Raw genomic sequence first — 15323 nt, forward strand, 5'->3', positions numbered from 1 at the left:
TGGTCCAAGTTTATTTCAAAAGGATACTAACGTCGCCATTATTTTTGGGCTTGATTTTGCTTTCCACTTAAACTTGAATTCAAACATGTTTAGCTTAGAAGACAGTCCTAATATCACTGAATCAAACTTCATTCATGAGAAGAACCCTAATAAAGATTAGAAATCAAAATATCATTGGTCAGATCACACCACATAATTTTAATTTTATACGTTTAGATGGCAGATCCATCATCTCTGTATTTATATTATAAGTCAGCATAAGTGTTTTCTTTTTTTAAGCGCATGATGATATGAGACTTTCTTTGAGTACACGATGCCATGGTAACATTATCAAACGCCAATCGAATAGCTTTTATGAGACATGGGAAACACATGTAAACAATTCTAGTTCCAGCATAGCTATAAGCTACCTATCCATTCTATAGCGATCTTCTTCACTCTTTTCAATGAAGTTGTAATTTTTTAACATAAAAAGCATGAAGAGTTTGACAATTTTGACATGTCAAAAGGAAAAAAGCTAGGACTTTCACCTATTCAATCTAGAATGCGTAGATTGCCAGCATCGTATCTGCAATATTCACGTTACGGATCTGACAAGTAACTCTCATGAAGAATCATCAATACCCATTAATTTACCTTGTTTATCACTTTACATACCCACAACACAAACCAAGAGTTCTGTATCATAAAACTTAACCAGTAAGATTGTCTATCAGAACTATAACTTTCTGCTTAAAATAACCCAGAAAATGCAGAGAAATCATCTTTCTCCCTTCCTTAAGATTTCAGTTTGGTGCTGAATGTCAAAATATTACAAGCTTCCTGTCACTATTTTTTATATTTCAGCCCTGCAAAGTTCAAACTGTGTCTACACGAAACTGAGAAAGAACTTTCCTTTGAATGAAATTTGGAGGCTTTACATATTTACATTCATATTTTTCAGATGAATTAGTGGAGGCTTAATAGATGTAAATATCTTGCTAGAAAATAATGAAGAACTTCTTGAGGACTTCAATGTATAGTGCCTTTTGCACAACCTGATATATCAGAGAAGTGAAGCAGAATGACTTTCCAATCTTCACGGGCATTGAAGGACTACTCTAATAATGGCTCCAACAAAGGCTTGGGACGAGGGTGAAGATCCATAGTGACGGTGACTAAAACCCCAGCTAGCGAACAAATTGCTGGAAATAGTCCCAAACCAAATCTTGTGATTGACATGGGGAATTGTGTTCCATGGAGTTGATGGGAGGTATCTGCATTAATGATTTGAAAGACCGTGAACTCAAATATTCAGAAAAAAACTTTCTACAGAAGGTGCTATAAACACAAGATTATTGACTAACAGTACTATTAGCGAGTTCCTTGAATATCAAACAACGAAGGTTTCATGAAGCACGGTGTTAATGCATCTAAGCATTTGAATTTCATACTATTGAATAATCTGAAGCACCTTAAGAAATCTTCTTCGTTTTATTAATATCGTCAAGGATAAGTTCAACTCAAACTTTCACATAAGGAACACAAGCCGTTTTGTCATACTCACTAACACCATCACACCGAAGTTCATTAAGCTTAAGATATATGATAGAACGAATCAACCATACATTGTGCTGATATATTGATACTAAGAACGAGAGGCGGCAAAGAACTGACTTCTAATTCTTAATCTTTTTCTGTAAAGGCCTAGAGATCCAAATATATCTGACAAATACCAATCTAGTTTGGTAAGGTTTATAAATAAATACAAACTGTAAATCTAATTACAATCATGTCTTTGCTCGAAATTAAAATGCATTGGTTATAAATTCTACGTAGGCATTAATCACTATAAGACTCACAGAAGAAAATAAAGAAAGCGCTGGCTTGCAGACAATAGGCATAGATTAAGCATCTAGGCATTCAGAACTAGAATTAAAGCAGTGATTGTTTACCCCACTTACTTTGATAAGACTGAAGAATATATAAAGCAATGCCACATGAAATTTTGTCCAAGAAGCTCAGTGATCCACAAACAAATGCACAGCCATTAAGATCCTCTCCAATGAGAACATTTTGCATGCTTACTCCAGTCACCTATTGTACAAGCCAATAAATATCCATATATCATGCATGGTTTACAGTAGCTTGAGCCATGTTAGTTAAATCCTGGGGCAGCGATATCCATTCTAGTGTTTTCTCTACTTTAGAAAAAAATGGCTAAAATTTAAAACCAAGCAAAAGACGAGTCCTGCTTACATGTACTTCTACTAATTAACAAAGTATACTTACAACATGACAGAACATAGGAAGAAGGAAACAACGGAGAGTGTAGAAATTAAGTGTTCTTAGGAGGTTATGAATATTAAACCTTCTTTGAAGAATTAGATAAGCTTAAGTGCTCGTGCACAACAAATCCCTAGAAACACAATCCTTTTTGGTTACTAGGAGTGCTTCATATGAATCTATTAGGACGAGGTTAATAATGAACTGTTTTTATCCTATCGTTCTCCTTATTTACTAGTCTCTTTTTGTTCCAATCTTTATTAAGGGACAAAGACATGGTCACTAAAATGAATGCTGGGTCATTTATCTGAAATCTTAAGAGTTGGGACATTGTTACTAATATAATGCAAGAGGTCCAATAAGTTTGCCCCACCGAGTCAAGCGGCCTATAGTTAAAGCAGTTTTCTCTGTAATATGGCCGCACAAACTGATCCTCCTTCAGGCTTATTTTATTGCCTAATGTCAACACGTCCAGCTAAAAAGTAAAATGGAAAGTGCAATACTGGGATACCCTCTTTCGATAAGTAAATGATGTAAAAATAATGTCATACCATCATCAATGCATTTGCTATGCCAATAAATACTGATGCTATATACATGGCATAGCTCATATGTCTGGGCAAAAGAAGAACCACAACACCACAAAGTATCCAAAGAATGCCTCCAGCAGAGAAATAGGCCTTAAGACGTGGGCCAGTCCATGCAATCTCCTGAAGAAAGGGAACTAGTTTAACAATGGAAATTAACAAAAAGAACATCAAAATCCACAAAAGAGTGCTTATTTTATATAGGGACCTGTAAAAGTATAGATACGATGAAGCTGCAGATGTAGATGATAGCAGGAACCTAATTCCATCATCAGACAACACAATCAGCCATTAGTGTCATGATCCAAAGCGCATGTGTTCAGCAGAATTAAGTGATTTTAAAGAAAACGATATTTGTCATTTACCAAAGCTTTGGCTGATTGGCCCATTTGTAGATCATTGATAACGAAGAATGCAAGGTATGCCTGTGGAAAAGAAACCACTTTGACTTTTAAATATACCATTCATCCATGTGTTACTGTTAGTTTTCTTTGAAAATCCAAATTAGGGCATCAAGAATGCAAGGTATGCCTGTGGAAAGATAACCATCAGGGTGTTTAAAATACCATCCATCCACCCATGTCTTATGGTTATTTTGTTCCGAAAATCCAAACTAAGGCATCAAGTTTCTCTCTTGTTCATGTTCCCTGTACATTATAGAACCCCATGATGTTGCAAATCCATGGTATGTACCCAGAGAGTTAGCAATAGAAAGGGAAAGGAAGAAAAAAATGGATGGGGAATAACCTCATATAAAAAGGGGCAGAGACAGTGGGGATTAAAACAAGGGCATGATAGACAATGCATATAAAACTTCTTGTTTTTCATGAATTCCTCCTCTCCATCTCCCTAGTACCCAACATGACCTAAGTATATTCTTCCTCCAGACTAAAAATAGAAAATTTTTCTTTCTTCCTATTTCAAGATCAGCAGCACAACTAAGCAAGAAAGGACGAGTACTAACCTGCGACACATTGACAATTAATCTTGTGAGAACATAAACAAGAGCAACCTGATAATACAAAACTCTCTTAAACCAATAAACCCAAGAAATTCTTGCGTGAACCTTTCCTTGTACCCCAACCTTCAACCTACAAAGAAAAAGATAATAATGGGTTATTTCTCTTACTTGATAGCTATAACTACACAAGCAACCCATGTTGTGTAAAGTTTTCGTAAGGCAATGATAGAATTATTTGAACTATCAACAATGGTTGCTAGGGCTTCATCGAGCATGAATTTTGTAATAATATTGGCTTTTACTTAAACAAAGTTTATATTTGCCTCAGCAGTTGATTAGCCTAACTTTTAAATGCAGGCCTTACACCCTCTCTCTCTCTCTCTCTCTCTCTCTCTCTCTCTCTCTCTCTCTCTGGTGAGCGCATGCTTCTCCAGGGGCGGGGGCAGGGAGGGTGCAGTGGGTTTACTTCAGCATTATTTTGCTTCATCATTGCTACTCAAGGACAGCATGATTGATAGCTTAATAATTCATCTATGAGATAAACATAAACTTTCCAACTGTACTGTATGATTCCTCTGATCAATCTGCGAAGTATTAATTCTAAACATGAAAAAAATTAAGTCTACAGACATACCTGGGCTCTTTGGTTGCAATAAGAAATATGCCCACAAAGCAGCATCCAATAAAAATTGACAAATATGCAATCCAGCGGTACTGCTCATTTGAAATAGTAATATAATGGTTATTCTTAAAAACAACTCCCCGAGATAGGTTGAAAAATTTAGAACCATGCATACCTCATTCTCAACGTCAACGTAGGTTCTTACAACGTTGACATTGAATACTATGAATGCAATTACATACAAGCTGAGATTCGCAACCTACAAAAGATACAGTTCAATATATTAGTAATTCATATCAATAAATAATTAAAATATTGGATTAGATACAGGTTTGGGAGAGAGAGGAGGAGGAACGGGGAGATTTATATCAGAAAAGAAAAACCATTGAAACTTACCATGGTAAATGCATTACGACAACTAGCCAAAGCCACCCTGCTTGAAGAGTTTAGAGTGATGCAACTAATCATGGACCTATCAACAGGCAGGTAAAGCATCAATAATTCTATCCTTCTGATTCCAAGAATATGTAAGCTTTTTTGCCAGAGATTTTATTTATTTCATCTCCACAGGACACGTAGAAAGAGTTTGGAGCTTCTTGATTACGGGAAATTTTTAAAGAACCCACTTGTTATGATTTTTGCGTTACCCCATATAATCTTGAGACTTTTTAAGTTCATGATCACAAGTTGCCTGTGAAGCAGAAATAATCAACATCGCTTATCCAATATAATAACAATTCGGTTCATCAGAAAGCCCAGCAAAAAGAGAAAAGGAAAGAAACCGCCCATCATATTTCCATATGGTTTGTTGTTTTCAAGTAATTTTTTTCTCATCCCAATTTCAGGAAAGAAAACTTGTCAAAATGCCAAGATGATGAAGATAATTGAGGTTCCTAGCTTAAGCTGACCCGGGGGGGGGGGGTAAATAACAATTCAAATGAAACCTTCACTATGAGCCAGCCAACTTTGTATTTACGATTTTTTCTTATCAACTTTTGTTTTTGAGGTTTGATACTATAAACCACAACATCAAATGGAAAAAGACAAATTTGAGAAAATTATTACATGTGGGACACCTGAGTAGCAGCCCAACCCACATTGAAGATTGCAGCAAACACACTGTAATTCACAGTTTGAAATAATGACGAACTGGAGCCAAAGATTTTGCACGGTAGACAGCCCCCAAAAACAGAAGAAAATGAAACAGCCACCAGCAGAGATCCTGCGCCATGCCATATCTTGAAATGTCCAAATCTGTCCATCTATCAAGCAAGGCAAAAGAAATAAATCTTTCTAACCAAAGGATGTCAGAAAAGCTCAATAAAGAGAAAAAAAAAAAACCAAAACGAGCATTTGGGCAGTAGAATAGCATGAGGCAAATACAATCAATCATTTGAACTGGGGTTGTAAGGATATAAGAAGGCGCTTTGATCCAATAGTAAAAGGGTTTAAATGAACTAAAAAGTTTTATCTGATACTGGAAGTGGATAAGATAAACTCAGGTAGGCAGAATGAAAACTCAGCTTAACCCAAAAACTCGAAAGTCGCATCACTCTAACCATTACAAAGTCTAGAGCAATAAGGAGATAGAAGTAGAAGAAAGAGGAAAATGTTTATATACCAGTTCACCAGCGAAGACGGTAAAAAATCCATCAGCCACTTGACCAGAAAGCATCACAATAGCTGCATTGCTATTAAAAGGAGAGGAAATCTCAATAGAAATAAAGGAGAAAAATGTGGAAGAATCAAACAAAATTGTGTAGCAACAACAACCAAGATTTCATGGCGTTTTATAAAAAATGAATGTGCCTTCTTTTTTATCACCAAAAAAAAAAATGTACCTTCTGTTTTGAAAATCATAGATTGTATCAATATATATTTCACAATAATAAAACAGCCTGAACCAATGATCCATCAACAAGTACTATATATTGTCCATTGCAGGTTTTTTTACCCTGTATTTGTTCTATTGAATGCAACTTCCTCAGATGGGGAAAATGACACAACAAGCATATTTTCAAAATCAACGAGCAGCTGCAACATATCAGCTCCACTGTTTGACCAGTGCAATAACAAAAGGAAGAAAAAAAGACACTCTTGATAGTAGGTTGTACCTTGGTGAAAATCCAATATCCGTTAAGAACAATAACAGATAGGTAAACCAACAAGCAGCAGTTATGTCATTAAGCATGTGTCCTATGCCATAATAGAAAACTGGCCATCTTCCTAGGGGCTTAGTATATGAATCGTCTTCTTCAACATCAATACCCATCAAAGCAACTTTGATGAGCGCACACCTGCAAGGTGTAAATTGACACTTTAGCAAGAAAACTGAATCACAATCCTTCCTGAAGCTAAATTTACTTCTGGAGCAGTCTCGTTTATTTCTGGGTTTTTTTTACAGAATAAGCTCAGAAATGCACCTGCAGCTAAATTTTGATTCCTGCCATGCTTAATTTTGCGGAGAATTTATTTGGAAATGACAAGCAAAATCACCAAAAATATCACTCATCACAGAACATTTTCCTCAAATACACATGAAATTAAAAGGTGACAGCCCCATTCAAATTGTGTAGACATCTTTCAGCAGCATAATAAACATCCGAGAAGACAGGTAACTTAAAAGCCCCCAAAACAAGAACCGCTCTTTTGCAGTCCCTGATGATTCAGTGTTTTCAGTAAAATCCGAAGAGCGTGAAGCCACATAAGTAAACTAATCAGAAAGCAAGCAAAAACATAGAGCTTTTATCAAACAGACTCTCCCATATTCCTTCCACGGATAAAATACGTCATTTTGTCATATCCAAATAGCCATCAAGGTAAAGCTGGAGAGCGAGAGCAGTCGGCACATAAGAATATATATCAGCAAGAGAACAAAAGCTTTTGTGACCCCAATATTTGTTTCCTTAAAACAAACAAACACGGGGGAAAAGAAATATAACCCAGAATTATGTTCAGTATCCAATCACTGAGTCATCGAAATCGCGTAGGTTCATCAGAAAAGTGACCTTCTCTATAAAACTTTGATCACTACGGAGTTAACTTCATCCCTACAACACCCCCCCCCAAAAGAAAAAAAATGGATTCCTCATTCTAAGGATACTGGAAATAAGGAAACACGGAGGCAAAATATTTCGAATTCAGGGAATAGGTATAGACTATAGAATTATGCTTACAGAAATACGGAGCGAAACTGCGGAAGGAACCCCCTGATGATCAATCAGAGATAGCCATCCTCACAGTTGAAGTACGACTAAGAACCCGAACCAAGTTGATAGAAAGGACAAAACAGATATATGACCGTCTAAGCTCTATGGAGGCAATTTCCAAGAGGATAGACAACCAATATCTCTATGCAGAGGCCTGGAAGATAAAAGCCAATTATATTACACTTGAGTCTAAGATAAGCAGCAACAATTGTTGTCCTTTCCCAAAAGATCTCTTCTTAGTAAAGGGATCGTTTTCTTCAAATCTTCGGGATCACTTTCAATTCTATTTCTCCCCACTGAAGATGCCCAGTTACATGAATGGCTGTCATATATCAATCAACATCCATGTATGACAAAATAATTAAAAAAAACTATTAGCATTAACATCTTAATCTTTTTTGAATAGAATATAGGTAAAAATTACCTTATTACCTTAAAATTAAAAGTTTAAAATTTTTGGTCTTCCTTTGCGGCTGCGTGCACTGCGGGATTGCTTCCGGATCCCACCACCCCCATGGACCCTCCCCGCATCCCTTCCGACTTCCTGGAATCTCTCAGGATCCCTAACGAAAAGGGGTCCCACCCCCACAGAGCACTCCGGTGACAAAAGAAAAGGCCGCGTTGTGACGTGATCGACACGTGGCTCCATCCGTTGTCGGGTACTGTTTTATCGTTATTCAAAAGATATTATATTTTTATTCACAGATAAATAATTTAATTAATTTTTTTAATTTACAAATTAATCTTCTAAATTTTAATGAAATAATAATTAATACTCACTCTAATCCTATACTGCTATATTAATAATCATGTTTTCATAATAAATTGATAATCATATGGATTAGTTAGTTTGAATAAATATGCGAAGTGTGGTGTTAAGTAGTTTCTCTTTTAAAATCACTTTAATTTCAACTCTTTTAATTTATTTTAAAAAGCTACAGTTTTGAATAGAGAACAGTCTAAAATATTATTTGATTTTTAATGTATCAATGTGAGATAATGAATTTTTTAAAAACTGCGTGAAGTTTTTATATTGGAAAAGGGAAACTAAAATTAGGATATTGATAAGAATAGTATGATTATTTGATTCCTTTTTTGTGGTGAGGAACTGAGAATAGACCTTAATGAGGACACGTCAATGAATGTTGAGGACAGTCGTCTCTTGGCCTCTTCAATCAATTTTTTTCCTAGGTTGTAGTTAAATGAGCCACCGATTTTTCTCTTCCTTGATTTATGATTTAAGAAAAATCCCAATGAATGACAGTGACTTTTTCTCGGAAGGTGGGATGGGATCCACGTTTATTTTGAAAATAATGATGCTAATAATTATAATAGGCCCGAAGATAATTATATAATGAAACAGCCAGGAAGCATCCATATGGAGAATCTCTAAACAGAATCAGATAATTGCTCATATAATGACAAACTGAACCAATTATGTATCAATTTCATTGTGCTAAAGTATGCATTTGACCTTTTAACTTAATATAAAATTTTAATTTAGTCTCTTAACTTTACAAAAGTATACTTTTAGTCCTTTAATCCTAGAATTGTTAGTCTTAAATGATAATTTCTTATAACAATCATGATTATTTTAAAAATTAAACTCAATGTGTTAGTATTTGGTAATGTTTTATCAATATTGAAGAGCTCGATATCAACATTTTTGGTTAACGGTTGTAAGATTAGAGGACTAAAAGTTTATTTTTTAAAATTAAGGGACCAAAATGAAAACTTGTGTAAATATAAAGGATTAAAAATATATTTTAGCCATTTCATTCTTAATCTCCTTTTCTTTAAACATACAGTAATCTATCTCATTTTAGCAAAAATATTTATTTGGGGTCTAAACTAATCCAGATCAAGCCGAGCAAGATCACAGAAAGCGGCGCAACTTTATCAAAAATAATAATAATAATAATAACAACAACAATGCTGCATTCTCATATACATCTTCGAATCAAGACCTGTGGTTATTCAACCAGGCGTTTAGTAATTAGCGACAATTTTATTCTTAAACCTCTCAAGTGTTTCATATCAACCTCTCCCAAAAATTTCCTTCCCAAGACATAGCTAACACTGAACTGTGAACACGTGTGTGTGTGTGTGTGTGTGTGTGTGTGTGTGTGATGCAGAAGGTGGATTATGTGGCCTGGCATTGTGATGCATAGCATACATACACTTGACCATCAGAATGTAGTTACGAAATTAGTTGGCGCTGCCATTCAACCGTGAAAGTTAGCTATTAAGTTATCTACTTTTCGGATTTTAATACTACCTCCGGTCCGTAATATAAGATATTGTTTGACTTTTATTTTGGTCTTAAATATGAGACCCCAATCCACTTTGTCTCTTATATTTATACATTTTTTTTCAAAGTAATCATTCTAATAATGGTAGTCATAGCCAATATAGTTGATTAGTAAGGATAATTTAGGAAAGACAACACCTATTTATTACAAATAACTAACTTAACTTATTTCCTTAATTTCTTCAAATTAATCAACTAGCTCTTATAATTAGGACCGAAAGTAGTATAAAATTCAGTTGACTAATTTAAGAAAATTAAAAAAAATTACTTAATTATAACATACATTTTCTTTAAAATACTTATGTATCATTAAATTATATATCAATTTATAAGTAAGTGAAACTAGTTTGGAAAAAAACAATTAAAGTAATTTAACAACTTTATTAACCTTTTTAAATTAGTTAATTATGTTTTATATTAATAACTAGAGTTAATACATTCTAGTTTGTACATATCCCTGTGTGTATGTTTGTGTGGAAGCCAAGTTTTTTTTTATTTGTACAAATAAGTCCTTGCGTTTTGTTAGATTTTACTTGTGTAATGGAACTTATCTAGCGTAGTGATGATTAAATAGATAAAATAAATTTTGTTAAGGATGCAGAGATTTGATAATCAAATGAATAATCATAATCATTTGAAAGTTCCAACAGTTCATATATATATATATATATATATAATACATACAAATGGATAGGAGGAATCAAGAATCCAACTCTTACCACAAAAAAAGGATAAGTTCTTATCTTGATTTCACTCCATTTTTATTCCCAATGACATCATTCCAAAACCCGCCACCCCACAACTTATGATTTCTAGTACTTTTCCTCCCCATAATTGCTCTTTTATTACAACAATGACACGCATGCAGACAATAGAGCAGAATGAGAAACGTTCAAGCCTAGAAAGGAAAAACAATGAGACAATAGCTAAGTGATCTATATTCAAGTGAAGCCCATGAAAGCCCATACGTGAAGCCCAATTACCAAAGCATCCAGCCCAAATAGACTCCTCCTGTTCAAGAAAGCTTCATTCTTCTGTTGGGCACTCGCTGCTTGGCTGCTTCCACTCCCTCCACTTGCTGCGGCTGCATCCGATCCCACATAACACCAGCTCATGTTATATATTTATAATATTTATATTTTTTGTGTCTGTGCTCCAAAAATAAACAAATAATAAACAAGTAAACTAAAGACTAAAGCTAATCGTCTTGTACTATAATAGTTCTTTAATATAAAACTAGTTTCAGTTTTTAATATAAAAACAAGTTTAACTTTTAATTTGATCTTAAATATAAGATTCCAATATTTTTGTCTCTCATATTTATTAATTTTTTTCAGAGTAATTCTTGTACTAGTTACATACGTTAAAGATTCCATTAAATAATAGTTTTAGGTAATACACATGATTAGCAAAGATGTTTTAGGAAATACAACACCTATTTATTACAAATAACTAACTTGACAAACTTTTTTAATATACTCAAATTAGCTAACTAGTTTTATATCAAGGAAGTAGATGGAAGATTCTTTTCAAGTGAGAAGCTGCAAGTTGGATCCCAGTGTCTATTTTTTAAATAGACTAAAGTTGAGAGCAATAAAGTTATTAGCCTACCAGTAGGAGCAGGGGCAGGACCAGGACTTGCGCCGCTTTTACTTGAGCCTTTATCCAACTGATAGAAAATCTGAGCTTCTGGTGACTTGGGATCCATGTGCAGCAGCTCTGATTTCCAATTGTAAATAATGGAGTTCAAGTGTTAGTTCATAGTGAAAAAAGAAGTTTCACAGTAGATACAAGAAAAAGGCCCACAAATATAAGATTTTGAGTTAAGATGTGGTGTGGATTTTTCATACCAGGACATTTGGAGACATTAGAAGGGGCATTACAGACGTTAGGGAGGGTCATAGCGAGAGTGATATTGATCTGCAGGCTTCCAATGTCAGGGTCATTACGATCCTTAATGATGACACAGAGACACTTCTTGTTGTTCTTCAGAAGCTGCTTCAACCCACTGCAACAATCTGGCGTGGGAGACTTTGCCTGGCCTCCCACATATGGAAGACAAGTCGCTAGCCCTGCTAGCTGCTCTGTGCATTCCTCTTTCTCCTTCGATGAGTCTGCCATGGCGCCAACACAGACCACCACTAGTAGTGCCAGCAGACGCCAAGTGTAAGGGAAGAAGAAGACCATGTTTGGAGAAACAGAAACAGAATCTGTGAATAGGCTGCTCCAATTCAACAGTGATGTAGCGGGTTTTCTGGTTTTAGTGAAAGTCACGAGTGATCAATGGCTTTTGTATGGATTGGGACAAGCAAAGTTGGGTGAGATTTAGGGTTGGGAATGTGGAATGAAGTTGGAGGGCTTAAAATAAGGCAATTAGAAGTGTGGACGCAAGAAGAAACTGGTAAAGTGAAGGGACATAGTGGGTCACTTCACCAACCCACTAAAGCCAACAATGGCGGAACAAGAAGAGGCAGTGGCTTAAGGGAATGGTGGTGTGTGTGGGTTGGGGACGACGTATGAATGACACGTGGCATACAAATCATTACGTCATTTGATTGTGTTGATGAGGCTATTGCAAATTTGCAAACTTCCCCCGCTCCACTCCCTCTTCATACAAATTTCCCAACTTCTAATATCTTAAATTTGTTTTTTTTTTTTTTCCTTTTGGGTCAAAAGAACTTATTGATTTGGGCGGATCAGGACCGGTGAAAAGTAAGTGTTCACTCCAAGAGATTCGGCCCATTGTTTCTCACAGAAACAAATAATATTGGGCTCCCAAGTGGCAAGTTGCAATCCAGCCCTCTTTAAAGCGTACAAAATCACAGCGGTAAAAAAGAAATGGTTTTTTTTTTTTTTGGTTTCAAAAGAACCCAAAAAAATAAAAAAAGCAGTCACTTGTAAACAATTCTTTCATAAAAAAATATAAAAAACTAAAATTACTAATATCAAATAAAAAAAGTTAACGAAAATTTGTTGTCATTTACAAATTCAATATTATCAATACTAAATAAAGTGTTGTCTTCACAAAGTTATAAGACCATGTATGGGGGCTGACGCCTGCCCATGCAAGAAGGTCAAGAAAGTTGGTAACTTGTTACCAAATCTAATTTAGATTTAGTAATTTTTAGCTTTTTTAAAATTATTTTTCCTTCTTTCAAACTTTAAAATAAAAAAAATAATTATTCCCATGACTCTATAAATTGACTCTCTATCTAATTGCTTGGATCTCTGCTCAATGATGAAAATATTTACAGTGACATTTGAGTAAACAAGTTATCAACTATTTAATTTAATTTGATCTATAAATTTGTATTAATTAACCCACTTTAGCTCTATTAAGTACCAAAAATCTGAGTTTAATACATAAAAAACTATATTATATCACGTTGTGAAAGATTAGTCCCTTCTACTAGACTCAACCTCATTAATAAATTAATTGTCATATATATTGCAAGGTTTAATTTAATTTATAGTGTTTGAATGTTGATAATATTACATTCAAATTTACTTGGGTGACAATTACATGTACGTTGTCTTGGTATGGCAATCAAGGACAGAGATAAAATGACGAATCTATCGCTTTGCCATGCATTCTACGTTAAGTGCCTTCAAAGAATTCATTTGTACATATCACTTGACAAGCTGATATATGGAATTACTCAGCACAGTAAATTTATTAAAATAAAAAATAAATAGATGATGAATATATATGATAGATATGCAAATAAGATTCTAATATGATTCGATGAATACTCTATTTGACTTAAAAGTTATCTTTCCCTTTGCTTAATCAGAGAGGATACACCTATTCTCTCTAAGTGGGCCAACTCAGAATCCTTCCTCGTCTCAATTTTCATTGCTTGTTAGCTAATTAGTTCCTCTTCCTTTTATGATATTACTTTCTGTTGTAAATATAAACCCTAATTTATCACAAACTGGGTTTTATATGTAAAATCAAATGTATAGTGTTGTTCAACTATATATGTAATCATACATCAATCAACAGTAGATCAGGACCCCAAAAATTAAAAATAATACAAATGTCTATCAGGAATTTTAGCTGAATGTTCAATTGATTTTATCAGGAATCGGCCTATTATTTAACCTGGACATCTATGAAAAGAAAAATGGTAAATTGATTCAATGCAAAATCAAGCACCTATCCACCCGTGGTTCGTCAATAAACTAATATCCTAACCAATTCAATCCATCCGTTTCTAACAATATTAAGTTAAAAGTCTATGCTAATAATAATAATAATACCAAAAAAAAGTCATACTATTTATAAATGCAACTCATTTTTAGGACTTTGTATAAGGTACACAATTCTTATGTCGTATTAATATTATCTCCAATTCTAATTATAAAACCTCATTTATAGTTTCTAATAATTGAAGTTTTATAATTAGGACCGGAGGTAGTATAATGCAATATAATATAAAAAAATGGTACTATTTATGATCCATAAATAGGTTATCATAACCGCCATTCAATAGATTGAAATTCATGTGAACAAAATGAGAAGGACCATCTTAAACATATGCAAAACACGAACTATGCAATTTCTTTTGTTAAACATGATCCCTAGTCCCTAGTGACTTCAATATAATAGTTGAAAATTGAAATTGAAACGAGATGGTCGATCAGAGAATCTCCATAAAATTTGAAATTTCCAAGAGTGAATCTGGTCCCTGGTCGGTGGTAGTGTCAGCTTCTGATTAGTCATATTGTTACGATCCCAAGCAGCTACCATATAGTTAGTGTAGTACCCCATTCTCACCGACTCTTATTAGCTTGTTTCCGCAAATTAAAAGCCTTTTCAAGGTTTTCAGATTCTGGGTTACGAACAAGTACGAACCTTTCCCAGTAAACAAAGCCATACCATTCACCCCTTTTAAGCATTCTTCTCCGTCGTCGATCCTGATTCTCCAACAACCTTCATCTCTCTCTATATATAAAACCTGTTTCTGAATTCTGATCTTTACATTCGATCACCTCCATTATCAACAAAAATGGCCAATCACTCTTCTGAGTCTGTATCTCTTTCCATCTCTGTTTCTTTCCTTCTTACTTTGTTCATCTTCCTGGGTTTCTCATGGTACTCGAACTACGAGGAAATAGTTGAGAGCTTCGTGGACCAAGTGAAGATGCTGGTAATGGTGTCCCCTCTGATTCTGCTACTGACACTTCACTTGATGTCCAACTATGGAGGAGGATATTGGGGGAGAGGGGCATTTTCGTCTTTGATTCCTTTGCCGGAGAAAGAGTCGCTTCACAGAGCCGGAGGTACGCCGTGGGGAGTTGGGTTGCTTCTTGTGGTTGTATTGTTCATGGTGTCTCATCAATCTTCTTTCCAAGAACGATGGCT

At 34.8% G+C, this 15323-nt stretch overlaps 2 protein-coding genes across 2 annotated transcripts; both read right to left on the reverse strand.

Moving 5' to 3' along the window:
• Positions 1-606: 606 nt before the first annotated feature.
• On the reverse strand, positions 607-7845 carry LOC114757805 (major facilitator superfamily domain-containing protein 12). The gene is made up of 13 exons (XM_028946898.1): positions 7610-7845; positions 6550-6730; positions 6057-6126; positions 5501-5697; positions 4832-4907; positions 4611-4694; positions 4448-4527; positions 3817-3943; positions 3218-3277; positions 3061-3111; positions 2817-2975; positions 1944-2076; positions 607-1256 (listed from the first exon to the last, which is right to left on the reverse strand). The coding sequence occupies exons 2-13, from the start codon at positions 6705-6707 to the stop codon at positions 1096-1098; spliced, it is 1356 nt and encodes a 451-aa protein (XP_028802731.1). The 5' UTR covers positions 6708-6730; positions 7610-7845; the 3' UTR covers positions 607-1095.
• A 2748-nt stretch (positions 7846-10593) lies between these two features.
• On the reverse strand, positions 10594-12241 carry LOC114757808 (protein YLS3-like). The gene is made up of 3 exons (XM_028946912.1): positions 11806-12241; positions 11567-11674; positions 10594-11039 (listed from the first exon to the last, which is right to left on the reverse strand). Exons 1-3 carry the CDS (start codon positions 12140-12142, stop codon positions 10897-10899), a joined length of 588 nt encoding a protein of 195 aa, XP_028802745.1. The 5' UTR covers positions 12143-12241; the 3' UTR covers positions 10594-10896.
• Positions 12242-15323: the final 3082 nt, after the last annotated feature.

The sequence above is a fragment of the Neltuma alba genome, unplaced genomic scaffold, assembly GCF_004799145.2.
Source record: "Neltuma alba isolate B1F8T4 unplaced genomic scaffold, ASM479914v2 tig00001505_pilon, whole genome shotgun sequence".
NCBI lineage: Eukaryota > Viridiplantae > Streptophyta > Magnoliopsida > Fabales > Fabaceae > Neltuma > Neltuma alba.